The following is a 15,972-nucleotide window of genomic DNA, read 5'->3' on the forward strand; positions in this document are numbered from 1 at the left end:
CTCCAGGATAAATCCTGTGAAACCAGTGTTCCCTATCCTTTGACCATTGTCAACAGAAACCCACTTAAGCTCTCACCTCGCCCACGGCCTGTGGAAAAGCAACGGAAATTGACCATCCTCATGTCCAGGCCTTCCTGAATCCAAATCTTGTTCATGATGCGGATGATCTGAAGGGTAAGCATATCCTGCCGCAGGTCATCCCCTGACTGAGCACAAGTACAGAACAGTGATGTCAGAATTTGGAAGAGTTCCGTTGCACCACAGGAAAGAAAAACAAACAAACAAAAACAGTTATACATCTTTTGCAAGCACCTTGAAGATGACGTTAATGTTGTCTCCCAAGGAGTCTAAGTTCTGGAAGGACAACTTGAGGGGAACTGCATTGGAGTTGAAGTAGGAGCAGGACTGCAAGAAAGACCAAAAGACTTAGTGACTACCGCTTGACTTGTCACTGTGTTTTGGCACCAAGAATGGACAGCAAATAAAAATATAATAAAAGGTCCAAACTACTCAAAGAAACACTAAAGTTCTCTGAAATAACTCTATTATATCATATAATCTTATACATACAGATGAATAACATACTCAGTTTATTCCATTTTAAACACATAAACATACTACATATGAAAATAAATAGGAACATACTCACATACACAAATGGGCCCTTTCACAGACAAACCCACCTGTATGTTGATCCCCTTCACCTGCAAGCCAGGATTCAAAGGAAGTCGACAACTGCTGCTAATGGAAAAGTATTGGCGCACTTCCTCTAGCCCCTCCCGTAGGATGGCCTGGAAAACACCACATACATAGACCCATGTTCTCCTACATATATCAAAATCCAAATATTTTCCACAACAGGGTAACACTGCTCATGATAAATGTGGTCTCCTGGCTGGAGAAGGCTGTCAGAAAACATGATAATCTGGTGTGAAGGGGGAGGGCTGACCTGTCTGGATGAGGGGGAGGCATCCCGCACACGTTGGGCCACCTTGGCGAGGATATTGACAAGCCAGCACTGGCGGTCAAATTCTTCCCGCAGGCCACGACCCGAGCAACACAATAGTGCTGCAAGCAGGTACTGGTGGCGAACACTGAATTGGGAGTCCTGTAAGGCATCCTTCAGCAACCTAGTTAGAGGGAAGGGGAGCTGTGAGTGAGAGGGGTAATGGGGCTTTATCCATGAACCTATATAAACTATTGTCTAGTGCATGGTACATGCAGAGACTGTAGCAAGGGGCCAAATTCACTACTAAGAGAAGGTACAGGGGAGTACAACAATGAAGCATAATATACTGAATATGCAGTAAAGTGAGACCGAACAAAAGAATAAAGAGAAAGATGGGGTTGTGCATTGTAAATATAGAAACATAGAAAAGGTAGAGTGCAACTCCACACAGAGCAGGAAGGTCTGTTCTATGCATACACACAAACAGAAATGTCTTGAATAAGTACAGGAACAAAAATATGGTGCATAATGCATAGTACATGCACCAGGCTGGGATTTCACACTCTGTACAAATATGATGCTCAGTCTGGGATTCAGCTGTTATAAATATAGGAAGAGACAGGTTTGAGACATAGGATCATGAACACTGTTACACACTATACATGCAGAAAAGAGGAACTAGTAACATGTACTATGCACACAGAGTGAGAGGGAGAGTCACACTGTAAATACAGGCAAAGGGTTTAAGGAAAGATGCAAGGTCATGTACTGTACACAGAGCAATGAGGCAAGAAATGAAAGAGGGGGAAAGACAGGGACTAGCAGACCTCTAATCAACTCCTAGGCATATATGGCAGCACTTTTTGAAAAGTGTTCCAGGAAGACAACTGTTTAGTAAATTGGAGATATAACACAGCGGATATCTACCATTACAGGGAACAGAATATACATACAGCATTTATTGGAACTGAAGTCATATTTCATTTTCCTATTGAACATTTTCCATTACTGTGCTGTGCTGTGCTATAAAAGTGTTTTTTGTATTTTAATATCGTGAAAGAAAATGGTACATTCATTACTGTAAACTTTTTTGCCTTTGGAAGTTATAAAATGGAATGTAATATATTATGTGCTTCTTTATTTGTTTTAACTTCAGTTTTCAAAACGGCTTACTATTCATTTAAATTCTGTATTCCAGCAGGGCCACAGAAAGACATATTTCAGGTAAAATGGTGGCTATAAATGGGCAATTGTGTGCTTGCATGTGAATGAATATGTTACGCTGCTCTGCTTCACAGAAGGGTGAATGTCTGTGGGCGATTTAGTGTAGGGTAAATGGTATTGTAAGTCACTTTGGATAAAACTATCAGCTAAATAGTTATTAGCCATTGTACATTGTTTCAGAGAAAGTGTCTCCTAAATGAATAAATAACATGTACATTAAGTGAGAAATGTAGAGTGTAAGTTGGAGCTTGTATATAAGAAAACGCACCAGAAGAGGTAGTGTGCAATGCGTATGTCCCCAATGGCCCTCCGTAGAAGGAAACGCACAAGGGGGCTGTCCAGGTAGCACTCGTACTTCAGAGCCTGGACAGAAAGCAGAGGTGGGAGGTTAAGTCAATACTGTAACTACTGACCATAGCTCAATAAGCCTCTAAAGCACCCTACTAGGAACATCCCCGTGCTCATCATTGTACCTGCACAAGTTGGGGCAAGAAGTCCAGCAGCTCTGGGTCTGACATGGAGTCCATCCACTGGACAGCTGTGCGCCTCAGCTCCTGATCTGGGAACCTGGGAAGGATCACAGGAACAGCATATCAAATTGTACAACAGGACCATTCATTTTCATGCTACTGTTTAACATCAAAAAAATCCAGCTTGGTGTTGCGTCTTACGTGGCGTGCAGCAGGCCCAGTGCATCAAGGTGATTCATACAGGACCACTGCCGTAGGAGAGCGTAAACATCAGGCAAGCAAGCCCATTCCCAGCTAGGGGCACTAGCCAGAACGAGGGGAAGTCCGCTGCTCTCAGCATGGCAGAAGTACCGCTTCTCCCACAACAGCCGCCGGTCCTCTTGCGTCAGCCTGCAGGTCATAATAGGGCAGAAACCAAAAGGTGGGTACAGCAGAAGTGCTACAACTGCAAACTTATCAAGACATGGTGGTAACAGAATTAACGGATTGTAAACGTTGCAAGTCAGCTTTAGACAATGGTGTGGAGTGGCTGCTAATTGAGTTGATTTGAGTTAACAGGAATAAGTTGGGGTCCCACACATTTTGGTTACTGTGTACTGTATCATGGACAGTACTAAGTCAAGGATCATCCAGAAGAGGGCAGCATGAGCCCACTGCTTGAGTTGCACATTCATTATTACTGACACTTACCAGTACTTTTTCAAACACTCTAAGCTATTTACATATAAAAACACCTACTACAGCTAATGGAATACAGCTAGATAGAAAGGAGAAACATGCCTGCACCAGTCAAGGGGACCATGACAAACACCAGTCTGCAGGTCTGCAAACATCTTGGCCTTCCCCTGACTCACAGAGGTGAAAGAAGTTCCTCTGAGATGTTGCCAAACAAAACCATAAACATGGCAATTCTGTGCAGAGACTTCTGCCGGTTTCACAGGAAACAAGAAAATATCAGGAAAACAGATTGATAGTTCTAATACAAGAATGTCCAGCACAAGCACATTTTCCATTTCCCCCCAGTTTTTAAAATTTTCCATTTCGTGCTTAAAATTTAAATAAAAGTGATATAGTTCCGCTATAATCTGCATTTGATGTCAAAAGCCAATACAGATCCCAGTGAGTTTTAAATAAATAAATAAAAATATATAATAAAATAAATAAATAAATTAATTAATTAATTAATACTATAATGTGAATGGGGGGGCGTGGTGGCGCACTGGGTTGGACCGGGTCCTGCTCTCTGGTGGGTCTGGGGTTCAAGTCCTGCTTGGGGTGCCTTGCGACAGACTGGCGTCCCGTCCTGGGTGTATCCCCTCCCCCTCCAGCCTTACACCCTGTGTTGCCGGGTTAGGCTCCGGCTCCCCGTGACCCCGTATGGGACAAGCGGTTTAGACTGTGTGTGTGTGTGTGTGTGTGTGTGTGTGTGTGTGTATATAATGTGAATGTTTGACAACCATGGTCACACACACCCAAACCGAGCCAGGATGCTGTATGGTCCTCTTGATTGTCTGGATCAGGCCATAGTGGCGTGACCCCCTGTGACTGGTGAAGGACAGAAGCAAGGGGTTTGCTACAGCTACGAGCAGTTCTGGACCATGATATAGGTGTCTCCTCATTGCCTTGGTGGTGGTCAGGGCTCACAGGGATAGAATGAGATCCTTCTAGTGGCCATTTTGACATGCCACTCCCCCAGGCGCATACAACCCCTGCTCCCCCAGGGACAACAGCCATGCAGCTCAGCTCCAGATCAAATAATTCTAGTGCCAATGCCTATGTCTACAGAAACACCCATCAGTTCAGGGACCGCCGGAAAGAAGACAGGACAAACACAATTATATCTTCCCTGTCTTTTAACAGCCATTGTATACAGAGCAGTGGACTGACTGAAGTGGACATCACATTCTACAGGTCTACAAAGGGAAAACCAGGCAGTGATGTCTGCATTATCCCTTCAGCTGCTTTTGACAGAAAAGGGAGCAAAGAAAACAACTTGTCAACTGAGCTTCAGAAAGCAAGCATGAAGTATATCCAAAGTCTCATAAAGCACTCCTGAATGTAAGTACCATATAATAATTTTGGCTTATTTTCCCTGCAGGGTCTAGTTGACAAGTTTTTTCAAGGATCAAAGGCTGGAATCTATAACATCAGACCACATAAAAGTGACGTGTGCATCCAGCAGGTGTAAGACACGCCTTTTGTTCTTTGCGTGTGAACCGGGACAATACATGCTTCACAGTGCGGTTCTTCGAAAGCAAAAACAAGCGAAAGGGAGATGTGCCTGCCAGTTGTAAAAGGCACCAGCACAAATATTTAATGGATTGAGCAGTTAAAAGCAAATACACAAAACAATTCACATCTGATTAAGTGAAATCATTGCACTCTTGGCTGAATACCAGTGACTAAAACCGTACAGAGCCTTTCCTCTGTGCTCACATGTTCCACGGAGAATTTCAGGCTTCGCTTCTAAAGGCAAGCCCCCCTTCCACTAGCACCGCACGCTGCACTATCTAGTTCAGCTTCACCAGTCATACATAGTGTTGGCATTAGCAGGCTGGCAGTGTCCGCAGAGCGGCCCAGTTCCAGCAAATTCTACCAGAGTTGCCACCCACAATCCTCCGCTCTCCACATGAAAAACACTCCGAGGACAAAGGCAGGCCTCAATGGACGATTGTTCCAGGCACCGGGTACGTTGTGCCTCTAACCCCCAGCTGCATTCCTGGGTGCTACACACAGCCATTTGCATTCAGCCTGTGCTCCTTGAGCATCTCAATGTGACTTTTGGCTAATGTGTGTCTGAAAAGAAGGTTCCAAGCAGACAGTGGAAACCCACCAATTTGTCTGGGGGTGAGGGGTGGAGTATAGAGCATCCCTCTGTCCTACCTACCCCCACCCAAGTCTCAGGATTTGCCACGAGCTCTCACACCAATCTCACTCTGTGCTTCTACTTCCTATTTCTACACCTCCCCACTGGAGTTCAAAATAACCCTGTGAAGCATTCGGTCCATGCAAAGTTGTGTGCAAGGGACATAGGTATCTATAAAATTCACAGTATGGAGCACACACACGACTGAAACCGCTTGTCCCAAACGGGGTCGCGGAGCCTAACCCGGCAATACAGGGCGCAAGGCCTGAAGGGGGGAGGGGACACACCCAGGACAGGATGCCAGTCCGTTGCAAGGTACCCCAAGCGAGACTCGAAACCCAGACCCACCAGAGAGCAGGCACAGGCCAAGCCCGCTGCTCCACCGCGTCTTCCTCCCCAGTATGGAGGAGTCGTACTCAGATCTAGGTCTAAGGATGCAGCTTTTTCTTTTGAGCAGTTATTAATTTAGCTTTCATTGGGATTTTGATTTAATGCAATGCACGACTGAAGTCATTACATCAGAAATGTGAGTTGAGATTATGCACATGGCACTGAAATGTCTTCCCTCTGAAAATAAAACAGAATACTTAAGCATGTAATGTACCGCAGGTATTTAATTGTTAGCATTTATTGGGGAACTAAAGAATAATCACTTGATGATTAAATAAAATACCACTTTTACATTTTAGTTGCCAAAATAAACATCTTTGATTAAACCTGCACCTTTAACATAGTGATTCCACAAACACTGAATTCAGTTTAGGAGGATGGGAAATTTTCAACCAAATCTACTTTTGCTGACATGCATATTACATAGAGTGTATAAAGGTGTAAAAAATAGCCTTTAAGAAAGCCGTTATGCTGCAGATGTCACATAAAGCCCTTTTTTCTAGAGTCTTTCACTGAACTCTAACTTCCAGATGCAATAGAAAGACAATGCTAAACACAGCACATGGCATTTCGTCTACCTGGCCCCATACTGAGCTGCGACCGAAGTATCAGAATACACTGATGCCATTCAGCAACGGATGGAATACTGTGCAGTTTCAACACAGTCAGGGAAAAACACCAGCCATGGTTCTGCTGTCCAGCGAATGCAATTGTATCACTTTGCCAATCTTCATGCTGTCAGTCACGGAAACTATGACATCAGTTTAGTACACACAAAATAAAAATAAACAGCTTTCTAGAAGAGCTGATATAAAACTATTAGAAAGAACCACAACCTCTCTGCTTCTGAAAAGCTGTGACAATTTTGGAATCTCACCAGAAGAAGGACTTTTTGTGCAACACATCCTGCAGCTGCTTCTGACTGTTCTGGTCCAGGCGGAAGAATTCATACTTGGGACTGAATTCAGCTGGTAGTGGTGTGCTGAAGTGAACCTCAAAGGAAGACGTTGGGAAATCCACCTACATACAAGAACAAAAAAATAATATATTTGGGAGGAAAAGGAGACATGATAGTCAAATGCTTTGGGAGAGCAGACAGCTACACAGCTGCAAAGGCAGCCGGTGGCATGGCAGTTAGAGCCATTGCCTTAGGACTCGGACACAGGTTCAAATCCCAAATCCTGCTGTAGTGCCCAGGAACAAGGTACTTACCCTGAATTTATACAGTTAAAATTACCCAGCTGTATAAATTGGTACATCACTAAGTAGCTTATCATTTTAAGTTGCTCTGGAGAAAAGTGGCAGCTAAATAAATAAAATTTAAAATGAAAATGTACAACCAGCCAAATCAAATGTGATGAACAAAATTAGGTTGACAGTCACGGATTGTTTGCAGTCCGAACACAATTTCTAGCTACTAATTTATTTCCCTCCATCCAAATGAATTAACATACTGTTAATTAAACATGTGTAGAAACCTGCAACAGATATATGAACAAAGGGGACAGTAAGTGCTGCCTGCACTATGGGGTTCTTTAGTAAACAAGCATGCAGCTTCTGCTGTCTTCCCAAAGTCCTATCTAAGCAAACATTTCTACATATGACTGAAAAGCCAGAGAGACATTTTTATAAATGCATATGAACCTAAAAACCCCACAGAGACAAACGGGAATGGCAGAAAGAAGGAAGAGAGTTAAGTAAAATGCCTCATATTGTGCTTAAATTTTGCTCCATAATACAATAAGGTTTATAGGTAAGAAGCTTCTCCATATAATGAATTCATATGGCAGCACGGTGGCACAGTGAGTAAGCATGTCCTGTCGCACCACCCAGGCACTGTGGGCCACAGTGCCTGGGTGGTGCGACAGGACATGGGTTCGATCCCCACTCAGTCTGTGTGGAGCTAGCATTCTCTCCCTGTGTGTGTGTGTGGGTTTCCTCTGGTTTCCTCCCACAGTCCAAAGACATGCTGTTCAGGTTGACCCCTAGTGTGTGAGTGACAGAGAGAGTGTGTTCCACTGATATATGGATGAGTGATCCATTGTAAGTAGTGTATCTAGCAGTGTAAGTTACTCAGGTGAATAAGGTGTGTGGGCTGATTACATAGTGTTTGTTGGAAGTCGCTTAGCAGAAAAGTATCTGCTAAATAAATGTAATATGAAACAAAGCTGATACTGAAAGCAAAGACAAGAAATAAACTTGATAAAATAAGCAGAATTCAAATAAACCATACCAGCAAATTTAGCCAAATCAAAAGCTAATTCACAGCTAGAAGCCTTTTCTGCTTGATAAAGAAACGGGCCCAGTGGCAGCTCAATTTTGTCAGGCTGCAACAACCAGGATTTGTCAATATACAGTTATCAACACTTGGGACCACAAGTACAAATGCAATGACTGCTGCTATTAGTATGATGTTCGTACTGTGTCCACTGTCTTACTAAGTATTGTTTTGGTACCAATTACATAACAAAATGTAAATTGCACATAAACATGAATGAACTGCACACCATTCCACTCATAGAGAGATTTAAAAATGGTAAAGAGTGGAGAATGTGAAAAATTAGGCCAGAAGAGGAAGACAGCATGAGTGAAGGTTGAGGAGGATGATAATCGGTGCCAGATGTGGCATCTGCTCCCGATGCACTCTGTCAGAAAGGCGGAGGGTGGGGCAAGGTTTTTGGGAAGTTCTGGGTGAAGATGGGGGTGCGGGATGGGTCACAAAAGTATAAAATTGCATCTAACTGCCTTCTATTCAGACAGATTAAAGCGTACTAGAGTAAAGAGTGAAAGGAGACCTTCAGAAGACCACACAACAAAATAAAACAGGAAAAAAAAACATGCAATGAAGAAAGAAGCAGCTTCAACACAGTGGGTGAACAGTAGAATGGTGCAGCGAGCCTGTAAGGGACAACATTCTGCTCTCACACAGACACATGGATACAGGCCAATGTAGGATTCCTTCTGCTCTGAAGACTTGACGTGTTTACTCAGTTTTTCTAAAGTTGGGCTTTTCTTTTGAAGGCTCCGGCTGTCTCCCAGGAAACTGGATGGCAGCAGTGTCATTTAAAAGCACAAAAAAATACCAGTGATGTAGTGCTCAAGGACACTGCATACTTCTCGGTGTGTGAAATGGACAGAAGAACAGAAGGGGAGAAAGTGCAAGATGATGCGATTCCCCCCCTCCCAGTTCAGGCAGCCTGACCTACTTTCAGGTCCTCTCTGTCGACACAGAAATGGCCCACTCACCACCGCCAGCTGTGCAGCACCAATAGGGTTCGGCCGACAACTCTTCAGGAAATGAGCTTGAAGTGACAGGGCCTCTGTGCTGCAAGCTTTCCTTGAGCTGGCACAACAGCAGCACACATGCACTTGGGCTAAAAGGTCCTGTTGCTTAACCACAGTTCCAACTGAAGGAGCGCAAGTGCAGTACACTAGGCTCTGCGTGCCGAGCTCACTCTTAGCCAGATAAACACTGACAGCAAAGTTTTTGCAGATACAAGGGTGGTTCATGTATAAAAGGGGCCCATTGTTAAATGGTTGACGCATCAGTGAGACCGCATCAACATCCATTACCCAACTCCTCATGACAAAACAATGTGAATAAATCAACACACACAGGTGTTGAGAAAGAAGAAAATTCGCAGAAATGAGCTATTCAGCTGAGATGAGCAAGAAAAACTGTACTTAACTGAGACTATCAGAGGAAAAAGACAGAATCGTAAAACTGAAGGTAGTGAAGATAAACAGTAGTCAACAGTCACCTGCAGGATGACGCTGTCTGGTTGGCTGAAGTTTGGAGTGCTGGAGCGAGCATTTCCACTTCCCAAGGTTGAAGGCCACAGACCGAGTAACTTCCTTCCACAGGTTAGCACACTAGAGCGACACAAAACCAATGCTGAGCAATGGTAAGTGACAACCCATCACTGGGTTATCTCCTAACACAGCCTCCCAGTTACAAAATGCCAGGAAATTAAACACGAATCTGTACACAAATCTCAGTTCTACATCCTGTTGCAAACATAAAAAACTCAATTGTTGCATCTTGAATCTGAGGCTGCTGCGCTGCAAAAAAAACACACAACATAAGCAACCTGCACTACAAGTATAGTACGACAACAATAATAATCGTACTTTATAATGCTGAAATAAAAAGCACAAAAATAATCAGATCTGATCAGCTCACAGTGACTTCATATCCACAGGCTTTTTCTGTGCCTTTTATAGGAAAGGGTAGTGACTTTCTGGCTCAAAGACTCAGTGTAGTCACAAAATCATGCACATGCCTAGGCAAGGGGCTTCATTTTGCCCTGAAAGCCTGGTCCGCGTTGAGACCCCTCGTCAATCACCAGCCCAGCATGCCTGTGGGCCCACAATGTGCACCACTCCTGTCTAACCCACAACAGCTGTTGAGCTGCTTACTCAGCAAATGTTCAGCTTAGACAGTATTCCATTAATGACCTGTGCCACAGGCCACGTTTCACTGCAACAAAAATTTCTCATTAGAGAATACAACCACAACAAGAGTACAGAACAGAGGGTTTCCACATGTCAAATGCAAAAGCAGCCCAAACTAAGGCACGCTATGTCAGGCTGAAGTTAAACCAGCATGGACATCTTCCCATCAAGGATCAAATGATCTGCTAAGCATCTACACTAGCTGAATTGTACGTACCAGGTTCCTGCATAGGCACTAACACTTTACTTCACCTTTTACCATACTGCTCTCCCAACATTTTGTGCCCCTGGGAAAGTGAAAGAGAACGCAAACTAGACTTTATCAAGCTTAGTCAAGATGCTTCAACACTGCACTGGTAAAGACCAAATCACCCATTTCAAATTAACTGGAAATAATACAAAGCAAGTTAAAAAATTTCTGCTGCTATGAAAGTAAAAAAGTAAAACAACTGTCAAAGATTCTGGCTAACTGGACTCCAATAACTAACTACTTGAATAGTTTTTGGCAATAATTTCCTTAACTTCCCCGTAATCCTTCATTACACAATATAAAGTCATGTGTGCCTGACATGCTATGAGTTGTAGTAGTAGATTCCCCCCCAGAACAGAGGGGCACTCACTGCCTGAAGTTGAATAGGGGCATAGTGACCCAGCCCAGCGCCTCTATGCTACGACGCTGCTTGTTCTTGTCCTCAACACTTCCCGGTGGTGGCAGCAAGGTGGCGTACAGCGTCACTGTCAGCTGCGTCTCCCTCGGCAGCTGGTTTATCCGTACTGGGAAACATATCCTGTGCAGAGAGACACCCAGATAGAAGAAAAGTAAGGACATCATCACATGACTATGTTCCATCTGTTTTAGTTTACAATCTATCAAGAGGGATCACAACCCTGTGAGCTTAAACCAAAGTAATGCAACCATGTTCCATCTTTTGTGTGGAATTAACGGTTTAGGTAAACCTTGATGTAAACCATGGATTAGGGGGTTTTGTTATGCTAATAACCATGTAAGAATGTAATACACAAATCCACCGCTTCTTCTGGTACGGAGCCACAATGGCTAAAGCTTCCTTGGCTGGAAGAAGGGTCTACTTCCTACAAGGACCAATGCCAAGCTGATCCTGGTTGATCCAAGGCCTAACGTTTCCAAATGACTCAAATGTACAGCCCCTTCCTTGGTGGAACAGCACCTCAGACTTCCTGTAGACGGAAGCCCCACAGGAAATGGTAGCAAGTTACCAAAATGACAGCAAGGCCACGTGATGACCCTCCCATTCTCTGTACCCAGCCTAGTCCCTCTCCATGTGGACCTTCTGGATAAGGTGTGACTATATCACACTTGTAACAGATTAGTTTCACTACAGGTAAGGCAATAAAAAAATCATCAACTTTAAACAAGATTCACAATTTTAAGAATCTTTCTGGCTTTCTAAGCAGCACCTAGCAACATGCCAGGTTTGTATATTTCATTATGGTTTATCTGTGCAATAGATGTTTCTTCTTCACTCAGATCATATCCTGCACCGGGATCAGATGGTGCAGTGTTATATTTTGCCACATAACATTTGACTTATTATATTCAAATCTTAATAAAAGACTTCAAAAATGCTGATGACATATCTTTAAAAATGTTCCAAAGCTGGAACTCCATGGAACTCCTGCAATGCTGCAGTTGCACAACGTAAAGGTTGATGATCACCACGCATATCTAGTACAATAAGTCAACAAGAGGTGTTTACACAAGAACAGACAGCTATGATGCCATCAAGCACCACCAGAAAAACAGGCCTGGCAGGCAGAAGAATTTTTCCTTCCAGAGAAAAGGGGAAAAAACTGAGCCCTCATAACAATAACACAAATAGATCAGCTGTGAAAGCTTTCCTAAATGCCCATTTTTCTTAAGTCAGTGGAGGTGCTTGGTTGAAACAAACATAAAAGAGACACAGCTGGAAGTTGTGGCTTCATATAACTGTGAAGTGGCTATTTATGTGCATCTCCCTTACCTCCAGGTTTCTCAACCAGTCAGGAAACGCCACTAAATATATTGTGGCAACAGCCTATGAAAACAGGTCCTCACAATGCATGATAAACATGTAAAGGAATGTCATGAAGGTCACAGGATGCTGTCCAGATTCAAAGAGCATCCTCCAAACATACAAACAGCATGCTTTCCAACCATCTGGAAAGGCAGCAATAACATCACTCTGTTCAGGAAGCCAAAATTTTGCTTCAGTAGAGACCAGCTACAAGGAATATAGTTAGCCAGCACTAGTTTTAAAAAATTCTGGATTGTAAAAATGGTGTAAGAGCAGGTTGAGCCCTTTTGAAATGCATGCAGGATGTAGCTTGCCATAGCACTCACCTCTGGTCCCAGACCACCAGGTGAAACAGGTACTTGTTGACTGGCTTCTTGCTCGTGTGCTGTGGAGCACAAAGTTCAACCCCACCATGGGTCAAGGAGCAGGAGAGGAAGAAGCCCTCATAACTATGGAAAAAGAGGGTGGCACTCAGTGAAACTGTGGATTTATTTAGGATAAAATTTGCTGATTTAAAAAAAAAATCTATAAATGAAAGCATGTGTCAAACTGTAACCATTATAAAGCTTACTGTGAACAGAGCTGTAAACCACGCTAGAAATGCATTTAAATAGCAAAGGGTGCAAAAATGCTGGGAGGATGTGCTACAAATATCCTACTTGCATAGTTAAGTTACTTTCCAAATTAATAAAACTTCAGGAATAGCTGGCCCAGCTGAAGCTTTATTCCATAACTGGAACAGGATGTGTACTCATGGAAATGAAATTAGACATGACCAGATAGATGATGGGGAGTGCTGGGAAGAGTATCGCTTCTCTGTGTGTTTTAATTTGTTTCCTATTGGGTATCTTTACCCTTGGGTGAATGCAAGACTGCATGAGAAAGGATGTTGGTGTACAGTTTTTTGTAAATCCTTTATTTATATCCTTTGGTATTTAGGTCATAGACATAGCATGCCCTCTTATAACAAACTTATCTCAAAATCCAGACATTCGCAATGATCTTTCTGAACTATTTCTACATGCAATCCAGAGTAAAAAAAAGCATCTTGAAGGAGAAACAAGGCAAAAAAGATGCTCAACTTCAAAACTAATTAAAAAATTCTCTAACAAAGAATAAACATTACTGTTTGTGACAACAGTTTAAACATCACAATTAGTATGTCAACAGCATTGTATCAGAAGAAAATGAGTCAGTGAAACAGGGTGAGGATATCAGATGCCACAGATCAATGAATCTGTCAACTTCCCCCCTCTGAAAACTCCTGTCATACAGACAGATGGTGTACATCAGCACTGCCCTTCAGCATTGGAAGACAGGTGCCTAGCGACCAGCCAGCCACTGTCTCGGCCTCCAGGGTCAAAAGGCATGCTAGGTTCCCAAGCTGCTGACTAGTCAGGGACCAATTGGCAGTCAGCATCCATTTCAGGAGGGGACAAAAGCTGGGATCAATAAGAGTCAGTGGGCTGTGCTCACCCTGTGGAGTGAAAACACAAAGGGGGGTGGGGGAGTGGGACACCACTGGCATGCCTTTGGTGTGGTGGGGGAGGGCAGCAAAGCAGAAGGGGGGCTTCACTGATTTACCAGAGGCTGGTGGGAAGTTATCATGTCATGTGCAGGAGCACGTGAATCTGCTACTGTGGCCATGCCAGCAGAAATGGATGTTACTGCCTGGTCAGCCTTTCGGAACGTTGAGGGAGAGGTAGGAGAATACAGAAGGTGCTGCTTCACCCCGTTATATGCTGTAATCCAGAGGGATTACACCAGGGCATATGTGGCAAAGACAGCTGGAGGGGGGTTTGTGTGAGAAGCTTGTTCTAATTTTACAGCCTGGGGGCTGCTGTAGCTTTATGGGTCTAGCTTTCTGGTGCAGTACCAAACTGTAAACTTCCTATACTCAAAAGGAAGAAGCACGTTGACCACAAAACACTGGAAATAACCCATGAGTTTGACTGATGATACAGTTTGGTTTTGTAAAACAAAGTCTACATAATACATGCTAAAAAGTTCTCAAAAAAGTGTAAATAAAAACTGAAAATGAAAGCACAGACCTACAGAACATTTAAATTAAAAAATCTTGTATCAGTATCTTGCATGTTAAATGCTTTGACTCTGATCTTGCTATAGAAAATGAACTCATCAAGCTTTTATACCTTTCTGACATCTCCCAACAAAGTTCTTAGGAATACTGAGCTGTTTAATACAAAACAATTTACTAAACTTAAAGTTCACAGTTGACCCTCTTATACAGCTGAGGGTTTTGGCAAATCAGATTAAGTACTAGGAGAGGATTGCAGTATAGCAGGTAGTACCAATAACCCACAGTTCAGGAGCTGTGAGGTAAGACGTAGGTTCAATTACTTTGCATGTTCTCTTATTGAACTAATATGGGTTTCAGCCAGGTGCTCCAGTGTCCCCCTGTAGTCCAAACACGTGGTTCAGGTGAACTGGTTACTCTAAATTGTCCTGAGTATGTGTCAAAGTGACTGTATGAGTGTGTGAATATGTTGTAAAGAAATGGTATCTCATCAAGAACGTACCCTGCCTTTTGCCTTACAATTTGGGGATAGGTCTTGCCTTATTGCAACCTTAAATTTGACGAGAGGTTATTGATAATGGATTAAGTGCCTCTTTCATATGTACAATAAGAGCAGAGCTTCACTTCGGACTTATATGACACGTATAAATTAACAACTATGCCACCTCTTACTCAGTTTTGTAATCAACTCAATATACAAATGACCTGTCAAGTCCACAGTTCTCCAACTTGCTCTGATGGAAATGAAAAAATATACTGTTCCATTCTTCCACTGGGAAATGTTCTATAGGTCTCTACACATAACAGATGCTGAAGGAACCTTCGTGTGTCCTGTCTGTACAAATGTGAGAATCATCATTTAACCCTGCAAAGTTAATCTCAAAATGTGTTTACCTGGCAGCCCAAGTGATAGGGATGCGGTGGGCAGCGTAGATGTTGAACGACAACACGTTGACAACTAGCCCTGCCTCCTGCATTGGAGCAGTGGGCCGGTTGTTTTGAGGGACCGTGTGAAAGTTGGCATTGAAGGTGCTGCAGTAAAGTTCCACAAGGTCAAGGATAGAGGCCGTCAACCTCTCCACCACTTTCTCTGTAAGACAAAGAACAACCAGTCTTTCAGTCACAAGTATTTCAGTCTGCCTTGGCAAGATGCTCTTTAAATACTGGAACTTCAATCCTAATAGGGACGGCTGGTAGTGTAGTGGTTAGAGCTGTTGCCTTTGGACTCAAAGGTCACAGGTCCATTCCCAACCTCTAGCTGTAGTACCTTTGAACTAGGTACTTCAGTAACATTACTCTGCTGTATAAATGGGTAAATAATTGTAAGTACCATAACGTTTAAAACCCTGGTTATGGCCTATAAATGCATCAATAAAACTCCTCCCAGCAATCTACAAGACTTGATCAACTGCTACACCCCAACCAGACTGCTACACTCTTCCACATCTGCCCACTTGGTGGTCCCGTGCACATAAGGTAAAGCACGAAGGTTCTCGTAGAATGTACATTGTATTTTCTACGAGGTGTATGTCGCTTTGGAGAAAAGT

General features: G+C 43.2%; 1 protein-coding gene across 3 annotated transcripts in view; it reads right to left on the reverse strand.

Annotated features, from left to right (window-relative positions):
• The window catches only part of pik3c2b (phosphatidylinositol-4-phosphate 3-kinase, catalytic subunit type 2 beta), a 41,679-nt gene that overhangs the window by 11,363 nt on the left and 14,344 nt on the right, over window positions 1-15,972 (reverse strand). For all 3 annotated transcript variants that reach the window (XM_018758636.2, XM_018758637.2, XM_018758634.2), the window contains exons 11-22: window positions 15,320-15,515; window positions 12,714-12,836; window positions 10,975-11,142; window positions 9,661-9,772; window positions 6,777-6,919; window positions 2,845-3,033; window positions 2,647-2,740; window positions 2,442-2,536; window positions 950-1,130; window positions 684-791; window positions 313-405; window positions 77-206 (exon numbers count right to left, since the gene is read on the reverse strand). In XM_018758636.2, the coding sequence (XP_018614152.1) occupies window positions 77-206; window positions 313-405; window positions 684-791; window positions 950-1,130; window positions 2,442-2,536; window positions 2,647-2,740; window positions 2,845-3,033; window positions 6,777-6,919; window positions 9,661-9,772; window positions 10,975-11,142; window positions 12,714-12,836; window positions 15,320-15,515 (1,632 nt within the window). The remainder of the gene's footprint in view (window positions 1-76; window positions 207-312; window positions 406-683; window positions 792-949; window positions 1,131-2,441; window positions 2,537-2,646; window positions 2,741-2,844; window positions 3,034-6,776; window positions 6,920-9,660; window positions 9,773-10,974; window positions 11,143-12,713; window positions 12,837-15,319; window positions 15,516-15,972) is intronic.

Source organism: Scleropages formosus, chromosome 2, assembly GCF_900964775.1.
Source record: "Scleropages formosus chromosome 2, fSclFor1.1, whole genome shotgun sequence".
Taxonomy (NCBI): domain Eukaryota; kingdom Metazoa; phylum Chordata; class Actinopteri; order Osteoglossiformes; family Osteoglossidae; genus Scleropages; species Scleropages formosus.